The sequence below is a fragment of the Rhipicephalus microplus genome, unplaced genomic scaffold, assembly GCF_043290135.1.
Source record: "Rhipicephalus microplus isolate Deutch F79 unplaced genomic scaffold, USDA_Rmic scaffold_177, whole genome shotgun sequence".
NCBI classification, from domain to species: Eukaryota; Metazoa; Arthropoda; class Arachnida; order Ixodida; family Ixodidae; genus Rhipicephalus; species Rhipicephalus microplus.
In genome coordinates, this window is record NW_027464748.1 from 122,024 (window position 1) to 148,655 (window position 26,632).

Below are 26,632 nucleotides of genomic sequence, written 5' to 3' on the forward strand. Positions count from 1 at the left end.
CTTCGAATCGGCACCGTGTCTCTTTTTTTTTTCTTTTATAATACACGTTTGTTCGGAAGATTTCGGCGCCTATCTCCTCAGGGCCGGCTACTCTATTTCAGAAAGAGTCTGTCCAGCGCTTATTAAAGACGATTTTCTGTTGTTTTTTTCGGATACTCGAACGCAGAAATTTTGCTCTGTCTGTCTGTCTGTCTGTCTGTCTGTCTGTCTGTCTGTCTGTCTGTCTGTCTGTCTGTCTGTCTGTCTGTCAAACGATTTAGCCACTTGACGAGTGTTTAAGCACTTCCTCAACGCCTAGCCATATTGACCTGGTGGCTTCGTTCGTATACTTGTAGACATCGTCGATCAATAATCATATATGTTCCGCATATCTGATGGACAATAACAATACGTAAGGTGGCTTGTTCTATTACTAGAAAATGCATAGGTACGTAATTCTAAACACTATACGTAATTCTATCCCGTATACATGAATTACATGTCACGCCATGCACGAAATGTTACGCTATGCACGAAAAAGTGCTCTGCCGACGACACGGTGCTGCCGCCTGCCAGTGGCTCTGGGTTCTATACAACCTTATGTTTCCCTACATTGCCTCCAGATGGCGTGCATTTCTCACGCAGCGCTTCCTGTCGTCTTTCGCCGACATTCGCAACGAAGCACTAAGACACGCTGCCATTTTTAGGGGCGAAGCTCCTTATGTGTGTTTAGAAAAAGTGGTTTACGATTTAGAGTACTTCGTACTCTACTATGGGAGAGCTGAAAGCCGTCCCGTAGACCTCCTGAACCAGATGAACTGGAAGCTCCTGTTTAGAAAAAGTTTATTCTTTCATGGGACGCAACAAACCTAAGAGACAAGCGTCTGTATAACAGGCACAATAACAAACAAAAGACAAAGCACAACATACACTACACATTTAAACTAAAGTGTCCAAGTCCGTAGGATGTCCATAGTCCGTTGTAGCTGCGTGTAACCACGCAGCTCAACGAAGTGAATGACGACGAGCAGGCGAAGCTGGGTCCTTATGACCACAATGTCTACATTGAGGTCACTGACTAGTATAAAGTACGCAGGTCGCGGGATTGAATCCCGGCTGCGGCGGCTGCATTTCCGATGGAGGCGGAAATGCTGGAGGCCCGTGTGCTCAGATTTGGGTGCACGTTAAAGAACCCCAGAAGGTCGAAACTTCCGGAGCCCTCCACTATGGCGTCTCGCGTAATCATATGGTGGTTTTAGGACGTAAAACACCACATATCAACTACATAGTATAAAGTACGAACAGGTGGATGGAGGCATTGATGAACGGATGGACAGACGAACGGACGGATGGATGGACGCACGGGCAGATACATGGTCTGACAGACAGATGGGTGGCCCAGGTGATCATGTATTGCTCTGTCATTTATTTTATTGATGTAGGCATAAAATCAACAATTTACGTAGAAGTTTTAGGGGCGAAGCTCCTTATGGCGTGGCTTGTGCGTCCCTTGTAGTACGTAACCAACAGTGGCACATACCCGAAAAAGCGGTCCTTACGATTTTGACCTCCAAGGTGGTTCCGGTGAGAGATTTCTTCTGTGCGTTGTTGAGCAATAAAGGATAGTGCTCAATGCACATGTTAATGGCTGCTAAAGGGGAATGAGAGACAGGAGCATTCGGCCTTTAGGTAACGCGCACGCTGCGATCCCCACTAGCAGCTATTGGCATGTACATTGAGCACGATCTGACAAGAAAGGGTTGCTACGTTATACTCGCTGGGTGTAACCTCCTTGGTTTTAGAAAGGTTTAGCGAGCGTTGGGCCGCATAGCCATGAATACAGTGAACTAGTATATACCATGAACTCGAGGTGGTTAAAGGTGGGAAGTAAACGCGAAGCGCAAGCCGTAAGAAAGTGTGCATGTGCCACCTCCCATTTAGTTCTTGAAATGTCCGCTGGATGGCGGTGCTTCTACATGGAGAATATATGATGAAAAGATGCGAGATGGTGGTACTTGGAGTGCTGAATAGATGGACGAATGGACACACAGACAGATGCATGGATGGACGCATGAACGGACGCAGGCGCGGATGCATGGACGAACGCAGGGACGGACGCACGAACAGACTCACGCACGGACGGGTGGATGGACGCATGGACGGTTACACAGACGTACGCAGGAACGGACGGAAGCAAGAACGAATGGACGGACGAATGCTTCGACCCACTCCCCATCATTCACTCCGTGGATATGCTGCCATTCTTTTTGTTCACGAGGCGAACAAAAAGAGGAAATGAAACCGAAGCGTCTTAGGAAATGAGCACGAACGCGACGAGCACGCAGCTTCAGAGGAGGTTGGCTTGCGTGCTTCCAACTATCTTTCTGTTTCCTCCATGGTGTGTTTAGAAGAAGTGTGTAACGATTTCGAATTCTTCGTACTCAGCTATGGGAGAGCAGTGAGCCGTCCCGGTACACCTTGGCTGTTTTTAGAAATAGTGGTGAACGATTTAGAGTACTTGCTACTCTACTATGGGAGAGCATGAAGCCGTCCCGTGTGCCTCACACTTGATGAGTCGAAAAGCCCTGCATACGATCACTGACGACGGTGACAATGGCGCCTGGTGTACGCAAGTTTATCCTAATTTGACTATCTCGATTAGCCACTACACGTGCACATGTTCCTGCACAGATTTAGCCCGCATATGTGATAAGTGTCTTCCTTGATACCGACATGAGTAATCTGAAAATAAGACTCTTCGAACTTTCTTCATTTACTTTAGGCGCACATATTCGAGTAGGATGTTTGACATCGCGATTTGGACAAACCTATGAACAAAGAAAGTGCAGCATCATTCTCCCGTTTCACGTTAGCATCATTTTTTCCTCGTTCACAGGGCATGCATGTATGTATGTATGTATGTATGTATGTATGTATGTATGTATGTATGTATGTATGTATGTATGTATGTATGTATGTATGTATGTATGTATGTATGTATGTATGTATGTATGTATGTATGTATGTATGTATGTATGTATGTATGTATGTATGTATGTATGTATGTATGTATGTATGTATGTATGTATGTATGTATGTATGTATGTATGTATGTATGTATGTATGTATGTATGTACCAAGCACACGTTCATTTAATACTGGCGTGATTCCCGGTAAGTGGCAGGGGAACAAATGTAGGTTGCGTGCACGCCTGGTTAAGTACGGCGTATTATCACTGCCGTGAATTAAGTACTACTGAGGTATACAATCCGCCACTAGCCAATACAGCTTGGTCATTGAGGTCAATTTTTAAAAACGATTTTTCTCATACTTTAACGCAGAATTCTTTGTCTTCTTGTCTCTTTGTCTGTTACACGATTCAGCAGCCCGGCCGAACTTTAAGCACTAGCCAAACATCCAGCGATCTTGAGCTGGTGGCTGATTTCATACTTGTGAATATCGTCGATCAAAAAGCAAACATTACACTTATCTGAGGTGCAATTGACATCAATGCGTTTTAGGTGGCGTGTTCCTTTACTTAAAAATGGCAGAATATCCATGGGGTGGATCATGTAGAGTGAGGCGAAGCATGAGTCTGTCCGTGCGTCCGTCTGTGTGACCGTCCGTGCGTCCATCCACCCGTACATGCGTACGTCTGTTCGTGCGTCCACACGTCCATACGTGCGTCAGTCCCTGCGTTCATCCATGCATCCACCCCTGCGTCCGTCCATGCGTCCATCCGTCTGTACAGCCATCCGTGCATCCGTCCATGCATCTGTCTGTGTGTCCGTTCGTCCATCTAGTCAACACTCCAAGTACCACCATCTCGTATCTTATAGCAGCACCGCCATCCAGCGGACATTCCAAGGACTAAAAGAGAGGTGGCACACGCACACTTTCTTACTGCTTGCGCTTCATGTCTACTTCCCACCTTTAATCACCTCAGGTTCATGGTATATACTAGTTCACTGTATTCATGGCACTGCGGCCCAATGCTCGCTAAACCTTTCTAAAACCAAGGAGGTGACGCCCAGCGAGTATAACGTAGCAACCCTTTCTTGTCAGATAGTGCTCAATGTACATGCCAATAGCTGCTGATGTGCAATGAGAGACAGGAGAATTCGGCTTTTGGTTACCGCACAGGCTTCGAATTTTTTTATTGTTCAACAACGCACAGGAGAAATCTCCCACCGGCACCACCTTGCAGGTCAAAGCGTAAGACATGTTGCGTACTACAACGAAAGATGAACGGGTGGCGCTTTAAGGAACTTCGTCGCTAAAATATATTTACGTAATTCTAAAGATCTCGGTGTTTCTTAGGCTGCGCTGAAAATTTGACGCTATCCGCGAAAAAACCCTCTGCTAACGATATGGTACTTCCTACTTCGGCCTGCGTCTATTGTTGGGTGCACCAATACAAAGTACACTACACGGAATTAAATACCTTCATGTCTCACCAACGGCTTTTCTTTTTTGCAAACCATCATGCCATACAGTACCTCACGCGACCAAAACATCGCTGACATGTCATGGAAGTACGAATGCATGACATGCCAGCTTTGACAGTGCGCTAAAATGAAATCCAATCAAGCAAAACTCAGTTGCATTCATTATGTCAGGGCGGAAATGGTGCGAGAACCACATCACGGGTGGCCGTGAATGAGACTGCAGGAATCACGTGATTCGGCCGGCGGGAGACAAGTCTTTCGATGACATTTCTAGTGAAGCAAGCAGATACGCGGCCAGTTTTTTTTTTTTATAGGGGCGGGTTTTCATTATTCATGCTAGTTTTCTGTGCAACAGCACCATTAGGATTTAAACCGTGGTAAATTGATTTTGTAGACTGTGTACCTAGAAACTGCCGCATTGAAAGCGTCCCAACAGAAAAAGTGGCGTAGTGAAGAACATGAACGCTACTCGAGGAAGCAGCGGGTATTTATCAGGACGAGAAGAGGATGACGTTTCATCGTCTCTGCACTTAGGCTGTATCCGCCATTACGACGATAGTTGTGGAAACTGCTATCTTGTCTCATAAACAAGTGGTGCTTCCAAATGTCTTATTTACGTTGATATATTAACCCTTCGACAGAATCATTTTGAATACTTCACGATTTTTTTTTTGGTTTCAAAACGGCAACCCTTGTTTCCTCGCATTTGAATAACCAATGTCTGAAGCACTGGTCACGATAGATTTGAAGTGGGGCACAATAGGCTGAATAATCCGCCGGGATGGTCTAGTGTTGCGGCATTTGTTAGCTCACATGAATGCCACAGAATAGAATCGTACAGATGGACGCATGGACGGATCGATGGACTGGTGGAAGGATGGTTGGACCAACGGACGGCGCAGGTGGATTTTTCACAGCTGTGTTGCAGCTGTTGTAATACGGGTGTGGTCACCGGGACATCGCTGGACGCCGGGCAAGGAGGCCCCTAATTAAGGAGCTTCGCCCCTAAAATATCTTTAACCTTGTCCTTGAGTCATTTTCGGTGAATGTCTGACGCACAACAAACCGTTTTGCTTGTTACACCAACTATACGATGACCTCTTCGAGTTGATCAAAGGGAGAAATGCAACTTTTGGTCCTGTCGTCTCCACAACCATCACACGATCGAGCCCACTCTATAGGGTTTCGTGCAACAGCACCGGCAGCCATTTTTGGTTCCTTCATTTTTTTTTCTTGTTCGTTTCACGCTGGCTTTTATTGTTTCATCTCTAACTTCATTTAATACTCCTGGGACAGAACCGAGTCGGAAGCATTCGCTAGACGAAGTTGGTGAATGATGACGAAGCAACAAAATGCAGAAGGAAAAAAAACTGGAAACTGAAAGGTAGGGTGGATGGCTGGCGCGATCTTTAATCAACACCTTGTTATGCAAATTTCGCGAGCAGGAAACTCAAGCTCACTCGGCTCGCCATCTCCGGAGACGCCGCTGACGTTTCTTGGGGGTGCCTCGAAATTTCTTCGTCTATATTCGTTATCTTTTTCCACCCACCTTCCTTTTTATAATCCTGCTTTTGTCTTCCGTGGTCTGTTTTTATGTCTATTAGCTGCATGTTCCCAAGTCTCTTCTTATATTGATTACATTTACGCCAGGCAGCCCCTACGCAAGAGTTCAATATCCTCTAATTTGTTTTTTCTCTCGGTCTGCTCTAAGCAGTGGCGGCTTCCTGGCAGCCTCGGTGACTAATCCTTGTCTAGAGCTTGGTCAACCGTGCTTAACATTATCAACGAAACGTATGAAGCTTAAGATACAACATTTTTCAGGCAATTTCGTACTGCGAGTAACATAGACATATAGGTATTCTAACCATTAAGATAGGTTAGCAGATTTGTTTGTTCGATACAATTTTTTTACAGAAGCCGTCACTGCGAGTGTAGTAACTGTTCTTTTTTTATTGCATTGAATTCACTACATACAGACAGCTTACACAACTTCTTATGTTGCTGTGATGTCTGACACAGCAAACGAGTATTGAATAATCATCAGGAGAGAAAAAAAACACCGCGAACACTCTAACCATTGTCTGTCACCTTTTGATTTCGTTTCCCTCCTTTACAAGCTTGGTGATTGTGAAACAGCCATCAGCCGTAATTAGCGCAGGAATGGCTAGAAAAAAAGAAGAAGGGTGAACCTAAATGGTCCATAAACCACCTCAGATATTTTTCTAACATTTGAAGTAAACATATGCATCGTGTGCAGAATGCCGTCGCGATCAACGATTCCACACGTGGCAGCACTGGGAGCCGCCAGCACCCCACAAATTCAAGAAAACAGTCCCTCCTTCTTTCCGGGCCCTGCGGACCTCCGCGTGACGCACCGAGCCAAATGTGCTACGATTGGTTGAGCAAGCGCTTACGGCTTCCGGTCAGTCTGCAAACAGCTGCCTGCGCTGCTTGTTGTTGCGCGTCGTGTTGTCCGCGTGCCTGCAAAACGTACAGGGCACGGCGTATCCCCGCACGGGTTCAACGCTTTGGCAATCCTTTGAAAGCGTGCGCACAACGCAGGGTTCACAACGGTACGATTACGGTAGCCACGGTTCGCCTACTACTACTACTAAGTGGTTCTAAGAGAGAAAGGAAGAGAAAAGTGAGGTCGTAACTGTCTGCTTCAGCGAGGGACACCTCAACAGTAGCTCACAAGGAATGGGGGTGAGGAGGGATTAAAAGGGTAGGAATAAAGGTGTAGAGAGAGAGAAAAAGGCGTGAGGTGGTAAGCCAGAGAGCGACGACATATCGAGGGGATAGGAGAGATAGGAAAGATGGAAACACGGTCACAGGAGTCCGAGGACGGGGCACCACTTGCGAGAACTCCTGCCGGCGTCAGGAGATGGCGTAGAGCAAGTCCTGTCGGCCATAGCTACACTGCCGTCGGAGGTCGGCGTCAGAGGATGACGTAGGGCGAGCCCAGTCGGCCAGAGCTACGCTAACGTCGGAGATCGCGAGGGCACAACTGGTCGGCACGGAATCCGGCAAGCGAGTCCATAGTTCTTTTTTTTGTTTGTTTGAAGGATTCGACTGGAGGATTCGACGGCCGGAGTTTCAGCAACCGGAAGTGGACGGTGTTTCCAGGAGCGTGTCAGCGATGAGGTGTGCCACGCGAGAATCGGAGGGGCATGGGAAGGGCGCTCGGCAAGAGGGAAAAACGGCTTGGGAGAGGAGACCAGCTGAGGGGAGCGCAAAAGAGAGTGAAAGGAGTAATCATCGCGGTTTCGATAATCAAACGCGTCTAACTCAGCTATTACTGCACCGTTTCAAAAAATTCTCATGGCTCCGTGTTCATCATACACTCGCGCACAATTTCCCTGCCGCACTTTAATTTTGACCTATAGTTGTTCACGGACCTTTTAAACAGAAATGAAAGGTAGGGAAAGTAACCAGAAGAAATAACAACTTTACCATTTATTTTATCGCACACCTGAGGGAAAGTGGAGGAAGAATGCGCAGATACCGTACCACCGCTCCAACGTACAAACTCCTCGAGCTTGGCGTACATAACACGCTAGAAGAGATCCCCGAAGCTCAGGACCGCGTGTAGGCCCACGAAGCGGCCGCCAGGTACTCCCTGTCGGTCCCTACGTGGGAGACGCCCGCTACGCGCTAAGGGCGTCCTGCGGGAGACTGAAATAAAGTTTTTTCCTTCCAATGCGCGGATAAAAAAAAATAGACACGCAGAAACATAGCATGAGCGCACATGGTCACTGCTGTTAATAGCACAGGATGGCATCTTAAGTGAGTGATTGATTGATATGTGGAGTTTAACGTCCCTAAACCACTATATCATTATGAGAGACGCCATAGTGGAGGGCTCCGGAAATTTCGACCACCTTGGGTTCTTTAACGGGCACACAAGTTTGAGCACACGGGCCTACAAATATTTCGCCTCCATCGAAAATACAGCCGCCGCAGCCGGGATTTGATCCCGTGACCTGCGAGGCCGCATCCAAGTACCTCAGCCACTAGAGCACCGTGGTGGCGCGGGAGAGATAGAGAAGCAAGGAAAGGCAGGGAGGTGAAGCAGACGCACGTCTGGTTCACTACCCTGTGCTGGGGGAAGGGATGAAGGTGCGAAACGACAGAAGAAAAGAGAAAGGGACAGAATTACACGCACGATTAGTGCGCCTACACGAAGGCCATCGAACAAATCGGATGGCTTTAGGTACTTCCACAGAACTTTCATTGCCTTCTCGGCCTTCGAGACACATGTGCATGCTCTTAAATCCTAGTTGAAGAAAATGTTCTCAAGCCCAGGAGTTACACGATCAAGAAATTTGCCGTGACATCATACAGCGCTCAGTTATACCGATGAAAAAAAAAAAATGTGTCCACGATATTAACGTGTTTTCTGTGTGCAGAAAACACGTTACTATCGTGTCTTGCTGTTTGTATGCAGGTGCGAGCATCTGTGAGTCTCAGCTTATCAAAGACACTGCGTACGTAACACTCAGGTCAACGAGGAAACGAGATGCCTCACTGTTTACATTGTTTTCTCACTACGCTTCGCTAGTGTATGGAGTCACTGGATGAGTAATGTTATCCTATAGAGACCTTGCCATAGAGCCCTCTGATAGTTTTCCAGTGGCTATGCTTTTGCTCTGGCGCTTCTCGGGGGGAATTGGACGGCTGGGTCAGTCCGATTCTCGGAGGATCATAAAAAGTATAAAAAAGCTGTATCAACTGATTTCTCATCACACCTGGGAATCATAGAATACTCAACATAGCCTTAGACAAGGCATAACAAGAACAACAACAACAACAACAACAACAACAACAACAACAATCAACAAAACAACAGCAGCAGCAACAAAGTCTTGAAGTATGGCATGTAGGAAGGTTTCCATAAAAAACATTAAGCAAAGCAGCCGCAACACCAATGAGTACAGAAATGATTGCCGAAACGCCTACTCCATGCAACAGACGGCGCCCTCTATAGATACCGCAAAAAAAAAGACTTAACACAATAAACAGTACTTTAAAACATAACAAGACGTTTCAGCTCCCCAACAGGAGCCTTGTTCACAATGAAGTTCAACAGTATGGCAAAGCAAGCACGTTTCAGTATAGGTGTCGCTAACATCGCTCGTAGACGTAAGGAACGTTTACTTCGTTGAGGTTAAGGGTATGCTCAGTCGTCTGTGTTATCAAGGATTCGAAATCATTCTTCTTCTTTTGAAACGGCTCCTATAAAGTAGACGGGATTCCGCCAAGCCGTGGATTTCACACCTTTAGATATGTTTAACTCCTAAGTGCTTATTACATTCTGATTATTTACCGTCATTCAGCCTTAAAGGAAACAAAATTAAAAGTAAAAGGGAGGGCACTCAGAATGTATTGCGATTACAGCTCGCCCAACGAGCTACATTAAGTTCTCATTTTTCTGAGGTGGTAGTGGGTGTACTTTCACACATGCACACACAAAAACAAATAAAAGGTCCCTCCCCCGCCCACCATTCCAAAATGAAATTCTGGCATGACCTTAGATGCAATCATCTTTATTTCGCTGCACTAGGTTTACGAGGTTTTATTTACTTGCCAACTTTTGGCACCTACCTCATTATTGCAAGTGTTCAGGCAAAAAAAAAACGCGAAAACCACAAGTTTGCGACACAGACGCGAGACCAATGGCTCGACCGTTCATAAGCAACATCGTATAATACTGATTTATGTTTGTTTTTTGAACTAGCACACAGCAGCTTATCCCCAGCAAAGTGACCAGTGTTTCTCCCTTTTTTTTTCAATCAAGCGCCGGAAATTGTTCACGAGAAAAATAGCGTGAACGGGGAAATGCATGTTGATGTCCCAACCACATCATGATTTGTGCAGGCTCAATTTCTTCTTTTTTCCTTCTGCATACCGGAGCACTTCCTCAGGTGGACATAGGGCCCGGGTGCGAACTCTAGGTCGAATGCCGCCAGGGACACAGCAGATGTAAGGTGTGTGGAGAGGAGGGGGGGCAAGGGGGAAGTCCAATCTCAATTCAAACTCTTCCAGCGTCAAACGGACGCTATACGACGGCATATATGTAGAGGAAATCGGTAAAGGGCGAAGTGGCGCACACTCGGCCAACGCCTGGCCCTGCGCCACGCCACACACGAGTGGCGCGCCTACTCAAAATGTATGAGGGGTCCCCCTGCGTCCCGCGGCCGAAGTCGAAATTGCGTTTTTCGAGGAAATCGCATTCACGACGCCTGCTTCTTCACGTTTTTTTCTTTTTTTTTCGTTTCAGCTGGAGAAAAGGGGGCCTATATTATTTTCGTCTTTTTTTTTTCATCAATGGACTTTCTATTTGCACCGTCACACTGGTGCCGGGAGAAGTATAAGAGTAGTGATGATCAGGATAAAAGAGGCAGTGCAAGGCTGGGCTGACCAGCGGAGCTTCGGTGTCGTGCTTGGCGGCAATCTACAGTGCGTTTTCGGTCACCCCGACGTGAAGCGCAATCTTCACTAAAGCACGTACAGAGAATTGAGTTTGGTTCGTAAGAATAACAGCTTCCTGTGAATGAAAGAAGTTGCATTGTGATTTCCTTCACTTTTTTTGTATTGCGGACTCTCCAACTATCAACTGTTTGCGCGTCCTTTTGTCACATAGCGCGCGCGGCTCTACGAATGTAGATGAGCAATATCGTTTCTTTATTGACGTATACAGGTACGTAAACAAACAGTATGTAAAAACGTATGCGATAAAACCCAGCCCATTTCCTCCACGTCGCCTTCTTAGATTGCATACCTGTGAAAACTTCAGGCCGTGGTGAGGTGGTCAACACTGACCACCATTTTCCCGCGCAACGATGTATCTCGTAGTCATAAGTATGCGTACAAAGCCACAACACTTACTTCTCGTTACACCATTGCTCTGTTCAAGTCACGTGTCACCATATTGCGTCACATAAAGTGTCACGGTTTCACGTCATAAGTAAATAAATGAATGCGATAGCGAGGAAATGGAATTGCAAAGCCAAGAACGAGAAGCAGCTCGATACCTGCAGCGCTCCTCTGAAGCACAACGACGGACGCTCGAAAAGAATACACAGGTACTCTGTGAACTAACAACTCCGTGAACACACATGTACTCACCTGATATCCGTGAACTAACAACTGTCACAGCTGTTGCGCCTTTGTGTTTGAGCAACGCGTCGCAAGTGTGGACAATGAGGAACGAGAATTCCCTGTGTCTCCTGCAATACAGAGCTTTAACAAAGATATTATAAAGTAATCGCATCATTTGTTCAAAAGATGCGATCAAAACTTCAAAATTCAAGAATACCGGACTATACAACGAACCAATATGCTTATTCTTTTTTTTTTGTTCACACTGTGGTAGAGGGAAATTATTCGTCTCTTAATCAAGTAGGCTGTAATAACGGAGATTTATTCTTTTCCAAGCTGTAACTCATTGCTCACAAGCCTATTGGCAAAGCAGGGTATTTCTGAATGAATAAAATAAATAAATAAATAAATTTAGTGACACCTAACTGCAAAGTGTTCCTGGTGTTTATTTTTTCCACATCACGAGCGGGTACAGAAATGGGTGACTTATTTGTGTTCGTCTCATGGACAGTTTTGATATTGAATTAAAATGTAGAAGCGTTGTATGATTGTGACGGAAAACATGCCCGAACTGCTTCGAGATCCACGGACTACCACTACTTATTAATGGTTTGTGTAAATAGCTCACCGTTAATTCACTAGTGCACGCATGGCGCGTGGTCGAGTTGTCTAACACACACACTCGCACACACACACACACACACACACACACACACATATATATATATATATATATATATATATATATATATATATATATATATATATAGATATATATATATATATGCTTTAGCAATTACGTGGACACTATTCAATGATTGTTGTCTCTGATTCTGTCCTTGTCTTTATTTTAGCGCTTTTTTTTTCGATCCCAAGCACAAACTGTCAACTAGCCCAATTTTCAGTTCTTGCGCAATAAAATAATAATGTAAAATGTTGAATTCCGAGCCGTGAAAATTGGAATCACGAGCAAATACAATTTTTTCTGCATTTTGAAGTTTTTTTTTTGGATAAGACGGCTTTTGTACGGTAATAAACAAAACGTACAACACTAAGAACAGATGAGGGTGGTAGTAGTAGTGGTAAAGAGCAGCCTCGTGTCAACAATTATTGAGGTTATTTGTCGAAATTAATTTTAGTCACATTTTAATCCTCCATTAGTTTGGGGAAATATCTCACTGAGTATGTATAAACGACGAATATAGGCAAATAGTTTTGTCAGGTGGTACGCACAAAATAAAGAAGGCAATGGAGCGTTCATACGTTCCACACCTAATTGGTTTCCCGGCGGTTTGGGTCGTTGACGCAGCATTTGCCCAATGCGTGCATTTGCTAGCATCAGTTTATACTGGCCCACCAGATTCCAGATGATAAATGTTGGACGAAAATACAGCGATGTCTTCAACCTTGCTTGTACTTGTGTTACAGGTCGGGCTGTCGGAGGTTGCTGCCAATAAAAACAAAAGCATCAAGAACGCAAGGTAAACCACTTTCTGCAATTATGGGCTTCCTCATTTTTTTTTTCAGCGTATACCCAACTATTCGAGTAGCGTAAGCATTCTCACGACGACACGTCTACTTCACGTTGAGTTAGCACCGACAAAGGCTACCTAGCTGCCCCTGCATTCAGATTTGTACGTCATGACTCTTGTGAGCGTAACAAATGACTGATTTTCAAATTCATTATCCTAAAGGCCTGTGGGCTGTGAGACGTCAATGCACGTTAAATAACACCAGGTGGTCAACACTTCCGCAGTCCTCGAGTATATACGGAATCTCTCAAAATCATATCGTGGTTTTATGACGTAAAACCCCACATACCATTAATTATCATAATTATTCAACGTACAAGCACTTTTGTTCTGCATCTTCCTGGTCTGTATATACCCCATCAACTGCACGCCGTCACCTTCGTGGTGGCAGTTTAAACTATAGACTGGAATAAAGGGGTTCCTTATTGGAGTACGTGCCCAGTTATCGGAGCCCGTTAAGTGGGGTTGTCGGCATTGTTCACGCAAGCTGCAACTCAGCGTCATACACCACCGCCGAAAGATGGTTGCGCTGCCGTTAAGCGACGTGCTTTCTCGTCATTAGGCAGTTATAGTTTACCGTTAGCGTGATAGCGGGAATTAAGAGAGTGGCGTTACCATGCAGCAAACGTTCGTTGCGGACAGCGTCCTATGGTTTAGCGGGATAACGTTTACGTGGTTTACCTTTCCCAGTAGGGACGGTGGCGCCACCTAACAGAGGGTTTATAAGTTAAAAAACAGTGAAAAGGAAAAGAAAGCGATAATGTTTGCCTGTGTCACCGTGCGAAGCATTCTTACAAGCTTTTTTTTACTAATAATAAAAGTAAATAAATATGAGCCACGCACCAAACGCGAAATGAGTTGTGTTGCCGATTTCTTTACTTCGGTCTTCTAGTTAGGCTTCGAGAAGTTCGAAATTGAAAGCTATCTCAAAAATTACGCAAGCTTATCAGTAATACTCGGTCATCGAAGCTAACTGAAGGCAAGCAAAGCCATTTTAAACAGTCGTTTGCTGCGAGCGAAGCGAGTCTTTCTACCAATACGCCAAAATCACTTCGAAGCGGGCGTCCGAAAGCGCCTTCATGTTTACGTTATATACGTACACCACGCGAACACGGTAACGGTAAATTTGAAAAATAGCGCGCTTGCGGTAAGCCGTGCGGGTAACGTACATATCTGCGCATGCGCACTTCGATCCCGCTATCACGGTAAGCCCGCTATACCGCTAAGCATGGTATACTATAACTGTCTATTTTCCGTCATCTCGCCCTTGAGTGTTGTGCATACCGAACTAAAATTATCCATAACCTCCACCTGAACTTTATGTCACGGCGAGTGCAGACTATTCGAGCTTGATCAGAATATACCGGATGCGTTATTTAGTGTTTTTTTTGTGTGTGTGTGAGTAAACAATTGGACTATTATAGAGTAATTAGAGGATGCTGCTACTGGCAGTTGAGGCTGTCAACGGAGTATTGTGCAGCTATAGGATTTCTCCATTTTAATTGTTCAATGAGTTTTGATCTGATCACTCATTTTACAGTATTCGTGAGAAAAACAATTCCGTAATTTTGTTCTCTGATTTTTTCAAAAGGCAGAATTGGAGCATTTGTATTGATGTCCATGTTTTCTGCCTCTCTACACTTAGTAATATTCATGCCTCCTGCTCCACCACAATGAGAAGTTCTATAGTTGTGATAAATATATAGTTCTATCTAAAGGACAATACTCAGTGATTAACTAAAACCAGTTCGCCATCCCGAGATTTTTGCGCTCATTCGACAAGTAGCAGCAGGATCAAAGCTCAAATGTGGCACTTCTTTTCAATCGTGTGGCTAACGCATGTTCACTTCATTGACAACCATATGGTCTGAACGATTCGAAGCAGAAAAACTTGAGAACTGTTGCTGTTTCTCCCGTGTTTGAAAAGAGAAGAAAATCACCTATTCTCACTTCGGTACCACTATCAACAATCAACTCATGCCCCGCAAGCGCTTCACGTTGGCGCAGACAATGTCCAATCGAAGCCGAAGTTACTTTATCATATGTGGCCTCTGTGCTGGACCACTCGAACAGGAATATATTCAAGGCTGTCGAAAAGTTCATATGCGACTCAAATGTATTAATTAGTTGTATCAACCACTAATAATTGCGCATTATGTCATCCTAGTAAAAGATCTTTTGCCATTGGAAGGTTACGCAAACTTGTGTGGACTAAATGTAGGACTCGTCATAATTAACACTTCATTATATTTGCATGTAGAACTTCATTTATCACTTAAAAATAATGCTATTAAATCCAGACTGTATGATCCGCCTGACTGTTGGCCGATCCCCTTGAGTGGATAGGTGCCAATTATCCAAGGGGCATCATCATCATCATCATCATCATCATCATCATCATCATCATCGTCGTCGTCGTCGTCGTCGTCGTCATCTCAGCTTCCATTTCTGTACTTGTTCCGAGGTTTGCTCTTGCAGTGTTTTTACTACGATAAAACTAAAACGAGCCGTACGAGCAAGCTGAATATTTGATGTCCTTGCTGTTTTTGTTCTTCTTTTCTATGCCGCAGCCATTTTTGTTCATTTACTTTATTTATCCACCCGTCAGCACAAGGCGGGACTCCATGCTTTCCACCTAAGCACGTAATATGTATGTATGCTGCTGAGGCAGCATCATTTTCATGCAAGGGGGTGCCTTAGTTATGCACCTACTACGAAGGAACTCCCTGTTTGATGCACGAGTAAGATGAAGAAAGAGAGGGGAAGAGAGTGCGAGCTGCGAGCCTATTCGATCCCTCCCTCCTTTCATTCATCCTTTTTTCTTCTATACGTTATCGCCTTTCCCTTTCCCATCCAACGAGCGCATTGCTTTGCATAAAGCTCTCGCTCTATAGCCAGCATGGGCGGTATTCCCAGGGCTCCAGGCTTCGGCCTATTCCAACCAGCCGCCGGGAACCTGGCTTTTCTCTCTCTCTCCCGTTATACGGTGGCTTTCAAGGAACTTAGGTTCCGAAGAGAAGGCGGTAAAAAGAAATTATCGCACCTTATACTTCAAGTACATCGACCACAGGGGTTTCACGTACGTTTGAGTGCCTATAATAATAATAATAATAATAAAAATCGAATAACCGATGCGCTCTTCGGAAAACACGTCGATATAAAACTAACCGGCGGGAAAAAAACGCGTTTGAAATAAGCAGTGGCGCTAAGCAAAAATGAGAAACTTCGCGTGGGTTTCCGGGGCTGGGAAAAGGAAGAACAACGGAATATGATAAAAAAGTGAGCGAGAGAGAGGAGAGAATCTGGCCCGTATCGCCTCGCCTTATTTCTAATTCTAATCTGTACCTCGTTGCTATTCTCACGATCGTCTTGATTCGCAGCGCATCTCATCTCTGTCTTCTTTCTTCGTGTCCTCGCCGACCGCAGCGAGGAAGAGAGACAGAGCCGGGACTTTAGCGTCTTGAATTCACCGCGCGTTCCTTTCCACAAGTGCAGCTCATGCAGCTCTCTACACTCCCCGTCGTCCCTTGCGAACGTGTACACTTCTCGCCTTCCTTCGGTGCGTTCTCTCCTCGCCGTCACAAGCTGCTCTTCTTGCTGAAAAGCCCGATGCCCGAGATCGCAATGGAAAGCAGCGTACGGAGGCAGCAGCGGGCCAAGAGGTAGAGGGGAAGGGAGGCACAACGCGAGGGGAAGAAGCTGCAAACGTCGACGACTTTCAATGATGATCCATATTAACTTGATAATTATCCCGCATCGCAATATATACGGCAGGCAGCGCACCGAACAGGCTGCTCCTGCTGCTGCTTACAGGGGGGGCCCCGGAGCTGCTCCGCCGCTCCGGACGGCCCGTCCAATCCGGGTGGCGGCGGCATTGCATTGCAGATGAAGGCACTTTCCATATAATTACAAACGAACACAAGAAATGGTCTCGCCCGAGAAAACCTCGCCGCCGCCATGGTCGGGGCCCCCCCACCCTGGCGCTCGCCCGCACTGCTGCTCGCTCGCTCGCCGCACGCGTTTCGCGCGCTGCCATTGCGGCAATACGGAACCGTACCGTCCTGTGTCGACGTCCAGGAGCTGTCAACGTCTTCCGTGTCTTCCAGGTTCTCGCCCTCAACGTGCGCGATATATCTTCCTAATTTGAATGCCACTACTGCTTTCGAATCGTTATCGGCCATTTGATCAATGCTGCCTCTTCTGGGAGGTGCCGCCAGCCGCAACAGTGGACTTCATCATGCTCCACATGTGACGTCATCACTTCGTGCGTTGTCCACAGTCAGTATTGTCCTGCATGCTGAGAGTACTTTTGCCGTCAAGTTGTCGGTACGTCGAAGAAGCCATGGATACGCCGCCGTGTCGCGGACGTGTAGACTCCATAGATGTGCCCATGCCCTGGAAGAACGGACACTCGAATAAAGTCTTCAATGTATCATCTCCATCCACCATAGTTGCCGCATGTGCCGAAATATTCGTCTTCAAGCTGTTCGTTCATCATGGATGCCACGTACCTACCCTTACTTGTAGACGCACCAACATCTTGCGTGTACCTGCGCTCACTTTGACGTCACATCTACCCGCGGATCTTTGGTCATCATCATTGCCACATGTGTGAAGAGTTCCTTCATCAAGTCGTCACTTTACTGCTGAAAGCTACAAGTTTCTAGTGTAACGATGCTGCAAGACACATCGACGCCATGGAATTCACAGTGGAATGACGGTTCCAAGAGCTACTAAGCCTTGGCTCCGGGTGTTTCTCGCCATGTAATACCTATACACGAAGACCACCACCGTCAAACCACTGGTTCATCTATAGTACGTCGAAAGTGAATGAAATGTTGACGCCGCGAGCTCACCGATTGAAAGATATACGATTCAACCATTTGTCCGTCAGCGAAGAAGTCAGCCACACTGTCATTGATAACTCGTGAAGGCCGTTGGATGTGGCTGCTGTACGATCACCCGACTGTGGCGATTGATGCTCCCGATTTATTTCATCAGATCATTGGCTGCGTCTGCTGTCGTCTTTGTTCGTGATTCCGTGGCATAGATTTCTCGGATTTGTGTTCAAGTGATTTCCTTGAAGATGTTGTGAAGCTGAGGATACCGCGAGTTCACCAAGGTCATTCAGTGACGGGGATGTTGACACGGGGCCAATAATTCCCTACGGGCGAACAGCGAAAGCATCCGTGTACTTGAGTTAGATAGTCCGGTAAAAGTGATCTAAATCAATCCGGGGACCCGTACAGGATTTTCTAGACAATGAATAACTTAGAGAAGGTTTTCAGAACTTAATTTGTATATTTAGTACCATGGATTATACCCAGCAGCTGTATTGCAAGCGACCACATCATAAGATTAGCCCATCCGTCAATATCACGTGGAACCTGCCCTAAGTGGAACTTAAGAACGTAACCACAGGTTGTCCCTCAAAGACTGCTATCAAGGCTGCCGGGATATTTAGGTTATGAGCATTTCTGCAGGTGTAATTAGAGTTAATAACAAAGCAATAAACGTTAATATACCAGTTCGTAGAAACTCGAGTCGTATGGACACTCGGAGTTCCGAATTCAAGAGAGTGGCACACTACCACATAATGTGATGTGCATGCGCTGACCGCTTCTGTGGCATTATATTTTCAGCGCCGTTTTCTAACCAGAACTTCCAGACGCTTAATTTTTAATCTCTCATTTCGAAAATCTATGAAACCTTTCTGCCGACACGATTTTGGCATTGAATTTGACACTTACGAAAGCCAAGTTGCTGTATCATGACATATCAGAGCAGTTGTGTCTTCCAGATGCAATTCTCCTCACACTCAACTTCCCACTTTGATGAGATATTTGTGCGCTTAGCGACTACTGCGGTAAAGATTACGGCTTCTAAAAAGCAGCAGTATGTGGTAGAAAAATATCGATTTGAATATATTGGGGTCCATGCACGGATCTACCTCTAATACGTCCCTTGTTTATTAATTTACTTCTAGCAGCAAAGACAAACGAATAGGAAAATTGAAGATTTTGGGCTGAGTTTGCCGCCCAGTTTGCCAAATTGCATCGACTGTCAGCTAGAGTGTAGCCACTAAGCACCGGACATTTAAAGCACTTTAGCGCCAACCTCCGAAGTGTCTGTTGCCGAATCAGCACCATAAAAAGCAGCATGAGATCATGGGTGGTGCACGTCCCCTATACAGCAGAAGGATACATGGCTCACCTCACGCTGTTGGCTGTTCTACAAGACTATAGAATCGAACTCACGACTTCACCAACCAGAACCCCTTTGTTGCTCTTGTGTTCAACTACTGGACTAAAAAAAAAATTGGCGTCGAGGATTACAGATTGGCTTGTCTTCGAAAGTGTGCGAAAGATCAGTTTCGGCTATCATACCTTCGAAAGATGCAGAAATATCAACTTCGCCCGCATATTCGACAACCATTGGACGCTTTTTGTCAATTCAAGCCAGCAAACATTGTTGGATTTTCTGTGTGTGCGCTGAGAAGAGAACGCCTGCGCGTAAGGCTTGTTCGGCGCCATGTGCTACAAGTGATGAGCTGTAGTGTGAGTGCCAAGAAGGTCATTTGGAATCACAAGGTACGTGCTTCCCCCTGATAAGTCATCCCTGTGTGTTTTGCATACATGTCGCCAAAGCTGACCTAGTTCTATGACCAGGCCGATGCGTTTTATTTTGGTACAGCAAAGCTTAATTCATTGTCGATGGCAGAATTCGCACACCTGTACGCGTCCGTAGTCAGTTAAGTGTGAGTGCGTGTGCTCGTGCCTTGATCCTCCCACTGTTGATCGCCGGTGTGAAGGTGGTCGCTATGTCGTCGGCGCATGCTTGACGTACCTAAAACGTCTATTCTGTTTTCTTATGTGGCACACATCATTGGTGCTGATGTATATAATTTAACTAGCCTAAACGATGTCCTGTCTACACTACAAGAAACGTTTGTGGTGGTTACGTGATTTCTGGTCTGCGAAAGTGCATTTTGTGCAGTACCTGGGTTTGTACAGCGCAGAAGTGCGCATTTCTCACGTTGTCTGCTCTGTTTTTCTGTCTTTTTTTTTGTTTTCTTTCTCCTATACCCTGTATATAGGGTGTCCTCCACCAGACGCTTTGTTTAAATAGAACAGCCGCCTTCTTCAACTGTTTGCTCTCTCTCTCTCTCTCTCTCGTTATATATATCACCATTATATATGACCAATATATATGGTTATATATCACCAATAGAAGTCACCGTTCTTTCGAATGAGCTATCTTTTTGTGTGTGGATTTGAAACAGGATCTTATATGCTCGCACGCTCACGTGACTGCATGAAAATTTAACACGCGTAATGAACTAACGCTGCCATTGTTGGCGTGGTAGTCACGGTAATAACGTTGAACAGGGCTGATATGAGAAATTCCAAGCTGCAGCCGTGACTTCTGTATAAGCATGCACGGTTACACCCGCTCGCCTGTCACTGATGAAATCAAGGATCGGACTAAAGCTCGTCTGGTCGGGAAGTTATGGCGTAGCAGAAAGAAAACGGAACGCCGACCAAACTGTACTTAAAGAAGAAAACCTTTTCTTTTTTTTTAGCGTCTCAGCTTTCGCACGGAAACCCTCGCTCACTCTGTGCGAACGAGGCTGCCATGTGAAAGCCGAACCGTCAAAGATAGTTTTCGATCACAACAGTTTTGGTATATAGGCACTCTGTTTATTGCGGAGCTCTTTAGCAGTCCGGCCGATCGTATGGTGTGATCGTACGCTGTGGTTGCCGTTTGGCGTGACGCAGGCAACTCCACATAAGACATAGCCAGATGCAGCACATAGAGCACGCGCTCGCTCTTAGGGGAAGCCTTCTCTTGTTTTAGAGCGCTTTGACGGCGGCGTTAACGCGAAGTCTCTTCGTCTTGTTCATCGAGCCTCTCGATGATGATAAAGCATACGGAAATTACTTCTATGGTTAGGAAAGTACGACGACCCAAACCACGTAAAAAAGTAAATAGGAAACAAACGAGAATGAGAAGGAAAGAGAAAGAAAGGAAGAAATAAGAAAAAAAAAGAAGAAATAAATGCCGATGAAGCAAAACATCCGAAGAGAAACCTGGAACACTGAAAATGAAAGAATAATAGGAAGAAAGGAACGGGAAAACTTAAGGGCAACAGAGAAGGCTGCCCAGCTCCACATTTTCATCAGGCTGAGCACCATCTATCCTATCCGCAACTGCAACTGCAAACAACTGGTGATACAAGCTGGTGATATGCAACTGCAAACAACTCGTGATATAAAACATATGCGGCTGTTTAAGCTATGTCTGTGTGTTCATTTGCACCTATCTTTAGCGCAACCTCGTAGCGTTTCGCAGAATAGAAAAAATTACAACACCGTCAGCTTGCATACGCATCCTCCAAGGTGCGTGTGATCTGCTGAATTATATTTTTCTACTTCCTGTTATGCTTAGCTCCACTGTTAATACTTCGCTTCAGTGTTGTTACCTCATTACACATTCTATAAAAATCGTTGTTTTTTAGTACATCCACCTTTATACATGTGTTTTCATTCCATGTTATATCACTGAGTAACAATTTTCACTACAGAAGTTTATGAGCCTTCCTTTCACAACAAGATTTTTTCGAATTTCGTTTTTGCAGTCGATGCCAAGAAATAAGTAGTGACTAGAATACTTTGAACTTATATACAGCGAACTTGTTATCATTAAGAACTCGTGCATTTTCTCTCCCTCTTGCTGTAGGCTCGCGTGCTCAGATTTGTATGCACCTTAAAAAACCTCAGGTGGTCAAAATTTCTGGAGAACTCCACTACAGCATCTCTCATAATCATATGGTAGTTTTGAGACGTTAAACTCCACTTATCATCATATCATTTTCTCTCCATCAGCTGGATATATCTGACTGGACCTAACTGTATATCGCGTTCATTCTCGTGTGTTTTCATCGTTTGTGCAAAAGTTACTGTTTCATCTTTTCGAAATGTGATCGCATGTTTTCCACCACCGGTACGACGTTAACCACGCCGCTTCAGCGCGTGCCGCTACAACCGTAGATGGTCGCTTCTATACAGCGTGCTTGCACGGCAAAAATCTTTCGGTTGTGATGCCCTCTGCCAAGCAACACCAAACACCGCGTCACCAGCGCGACCTCATGTCAAACGTTGGGTATAAATAACAAACAGTACATGCGCACTCGTCTGTCAGTTGCTTATACTGTTCTATCTGCCCTCTTCTTGTGGGGCCACTGATGCTTCGTTCGTAACGCACAAACGTTCGTATAAGTGCACGCGCACGTACGAACACACACACACACGCACGCACGCACGCACGTACACAGACACAGACGCGTATACACAAATGTGCGTTGACGCTAGTATAGCACGCGCATCGGCTGGTCAAGCGTGGGTCAGCTGTCCGGCGTCTCCCCATTGGCCGGGGCTGGGCCACGCCCCCCCTCTGGGGCCAAGGGCCGCCGTGGCGACTAACCACGGGTCGCTGAAGAGAGCGCGACGCTCCAGCGCTCCCGGCAGCACCGGCGGTGGCCGATGTCATCCTTCTAAATCCGGGCCCACCTCGAGGTACTGCACCGCTGGCGATGCGGTAAGCCGTGCTCGATAGAGTTGGCGCCTCGGGCCGTGGCGAAGCGAAGAGTGGGTGGGGGGTTAAAGGAGAGGCCGAGAGAAGTGTCTGTGTGTTCGTTTGAAGGACACCCTGACTTCACTACGCGCTGTACCTGCGCGCTGCTGCCCTCTTCGCGGGACACGGTGAACCGCGGCTAACCTATCCCGGGGTCCCGCGCTAATAATGGAGCGTCTGCCGCACGCGTGACGCCTCGGAGCGTGACACGTCACGCTGCCGTGACCACGCCCTCGTCGGCGGCAGGCGAGTCACGGAGTCTGAGAGCGGCCGTGTCCGTCAGTAAACAAGAATAAAAAGTTGTAACCAGCAAAAACAACAATCATCGACGCACACCTTGTTAAGGGTGTAGCACTCTCTGAAGGGCGTGATCTTCTTCACGTGTGTAACGTGGAGGGGTGGATGAAGCTCGCGACTGTAGAGCCGCGGTGTGGGGACGCGGCACCAAGCCTCCGTCACTCACCGTGTTGCAGTTTCCGGGGAGGAGAAATCAGTTTTTCCGGCGATTCGGTCACGGGTGGTTCGCGTAGGACGTAGTGTCATTTCTCACAAGAATGAAGTAGTGTTGCCAAACGTTACCTGCGAGTTTGTATAATCACTGTCGGAGTTTTACGTCCCAGAACCAGGATATGATTATATTTCTATAACATTTCAGCTCCATCACATTCAGCACTGTAATGACTATAGACTGTATACTGTCACGGGTAAACTGCGCACTAGATACAACGTGGCACTGCACACTGTCTCTTTTCGAGCTCGCTTCCAGAACGAAATAGTCTAGAAGTCTAAATACCTTTAGCACGTTTACACCCCTGCATATATAGGGTACAAGAAATAATAATGGGGAGTCAGAGACTGCCGAACGTCATTATTCGAATACATGGTTAATAATTGACTAAGAACAACTCGCAAGTATTGTCCACCTTAAGAAACGAGTGACAATACATGCATGCCATTTTTCGTGTGTAAGTCTATAGTGCCACGGTGCTTGCGGGTGGTTGTGTGGCTTTTCGTACGGCACGCGGGCTTTCCGCTCAAGGTCACTTTAGCATGATACATACCTGTAAGGCTTTCACCTTAAAAAATGCAAGTGCAAGGGCAAGTGCTTTAGAGTGCGAATGCAAGTGCAAGCATGCATGGTGATGGTGAGGAGTGAGCTCAGCTGTTATATTTCGCTTTAGCACCACATATATACCATAATTCGGTGCTGGTAGACGGAAGATAAAGAATAGCAGCCGTACCGTGAACCATCTGTGACTGATGCTGCGATGGTAAGCTTGACAATTCGGGTCCAATGACAGCGTCCAGAAGATTAAAAGATCTAAAAACGCTCGCGTGCTGTTCGTTCCTCGCGTGTTAACGTACGGTGCTTTGCATGACATTGCATACCGCAATAGTTGAAGCACTTTCATAAATGTAACTGGAGAATTCGCTTAGCGCACGGGCTAAGTATTTTGTCACGGGAGAGTGTAGAAGGCTTGTCGGCTTCGTATAAGGAGACGTGACGAAATTGCCGTTGACTTGATATGCTTAGTATTTAATGGTTTGTTTTGGTTGCAGAAGTAATGGAATTGGGAGGTATAGCTTCGTTACAAACCTCAAGTGAGCGTTACAGCATCTTGTCTCGCCATATACGAAAGTAGTGTGGCCTAAAATTCTAAAAATGTCTGTGCGCCTTATGAAGTTGTTGTTTTTTTTAACAGCGAGAGCTGTTATGAAATCGCAACAATGATACCCGGCGTATTCACCGTAGCCGCCGCTTGTGTACGTAGCTGCTATATTTCGCGAAATAAGAAACAAAACAACAAAATATCCAGGATGCAACAGAGTTCTAACCTGGGTCCTCTTCATGGCCGCCCAGTATTCTACCCCAGAGCCACACCGATTTTCGACACATCTGAGCACAAGGACCCTACACAAGTGTCAATAAGTGTCATCTCAAGAAGGAACTGCGGTAATATTCGCCATATAGCGTGTTAGAAAAGTTAAATAACGACCAGGTGTCGCAGAATGCGAATTTTTTAACCAGGCGTCACACAATATCAAATTTCGTTATGAGTCACGAGTAGTTGAGTGCTTACAACCCATTAGAAAGGCCCTAATTGTTTTTCGTCATCAGCCACCAAATCAATTAATGGAGAAGTGAGAAACTTGCAAGAGCGTATACGTATAGCTGCCCCAAAGAGGGTTTGCAATGGGTTCTGGAAAGGCGCTCATCCAACTTTCGCTGTGACTGTGCTGCGCTTCCCACACAGGCAAACTGGCCCTAGGCAGGCTTGATGGCGGGAAAGAAATTGCGTTAATATTTTCCTTATAAAGCGTTTTAGAACAGCAAAGAAACAACCAGGCGTCACACAATGCGCATTGCGTCACGGGTTGGGTTGTCGAATGCTCCAACCCATTCTAAAGCTTCAGGCATAATTCTTCATTGTTCACAACAAACAAAAAGTGCGCCAAAATCTATGCAAATGCATAGCGGGTACCACGCTTCCTTGAAGGATGACGAAGTGTGTGCATTCGGTTTGAAAGACCCCATTCATATTTCACTTAGTTATATAATCTAGAGTGTATTCCGCAAGTTGGGCAAATAAAATACCTTGGTGTACTATACGATTGCTCCATGTCTTGAAAAGAACACATCGAATACATATAAGTAAAGGGTGTTCGTTCGGTCGATTCGTTACGGAAGATTAATCATAGTCAATTTGGCTTGCAAAGACAAAGAGTTTTGTCAATATACTGCATGTATGTTCAGATGGTCCTGGAATTTGGATGCCTATTATACGCGGGCACCCCTGCTTAAAAGCTTCGCCCGCTTGTAATGCTTCAGAGGCAAGCCTTGCGTCTGTGTTTAGGTCTTGCTTATTTTATAACAATTAAAGTATTGTATATAGAAGCTAGGCTCCCATCACTTGATTCACGTTTTAAATTGTTGATGGTACAATCAATTTTATATCTCTATGAATACCCAGCAATAAGGCATTCCGAAACGGTTTTTATCTCCCAGCCTGAGTTGTTCTTTGGAGCATATTGGGCAAGATTTCACACACCTCGAGTTTTCCATGTACAGAGATTTCTTGACAACCTAAATATTCATATATTTGCCGTATCTCCAATCAGGTATTGCAGCAGCTCTATAGAAATACAGTTTGACAAAATTTTTCCAAAACAAGTGAAACTAATGTCACACCGCACTTTAAATTCTATCATGAGTGATTATCTGGTTCATCACCAATAAGGACGGTCATTGTTACGGATGCTTCGCAAAATTAAGAAAATTGTGGAATTGGGATATTCACCCCTATTTTAGATCGGTTATTTCCTCTACTTATTCGAGATTTTGCACCCATTTTTGTAGCAGAGTTTTTGGCGATGATTTTGGCTCGCCGAAAGTTAACAGCACCAACTCGTTTGGCAATAATTTTAACTGATTCGCTGTCGGTGTGTTCTTCTCCCACTGATAATGACAACTCCCATGTGCTGAGTACTTTTAAATCTTTAGTTCCACCGCATATCCAGTTACTTGAATTGGTTTGGGTACCGGGGCATAAAGGAACTTTCCTCAATGAAATGGCGGATACGCTAGCTAAGTCATCGTTAAATGACCCGGTTATTCACGTAATACCAGCATCTAAATTTGTTATAGGGGCTATATTTAGGAGGCAAATGATGTTAGAAGAATTTTCTTTGCCGTCCATAATAAACACGTCGGAATTTCAACACCTAAATCATCGTTGGAACAGTGAAATACATGACGTGCGTGCAGTTGAAGTCGTAATCACAAGGCTCAGGTGTAATACTCCTTAAATCAATTTTTATTTGCACGGAGCTCGTCTGGCTGCTTTCCCTAACTGTTGGTATTTTGGTGTCCCTGAGACAACAGACCATTATCTCATATGTTGTAAAAAAGTACGCTGCATTGCGCAAAATCACATTAGA

The 26,632-nt window shown here is 45.5% G+C and overlaps 1 protein-coding gene across 3 annotated transcripts in view; it reads left to right on the forward strand.

The window, feature by feature from the left end:
* Positions 1-26,632, forward strand: part of LOC142791603 (uncharacterized) — a 219,889-nt gene that overhangs the window by 34,310 nt on the left and 158,947 nt on the right. The window contains exon 2 of one of the 3 annotated variants that reach the window (XR_012890333.1): positions 12,957-13,009. Coding sequence is in view for 2 of the 3 variants with exons in the window: in XM_075885515.1 (XP_075741630.1) it covers positions 19,456-19,650 (195 nt within the window). In the remaining variant the exon portion in view is untranslated. Of the gene's footprint in view, positions 1-12,956; positions 13,010-17,145; positions 19,651-26,632 lie in introns of those variants that run through there. The other 2 variants (XM_075885515.1, XM_075885516.1) reach the window with 2 other exon arrangements.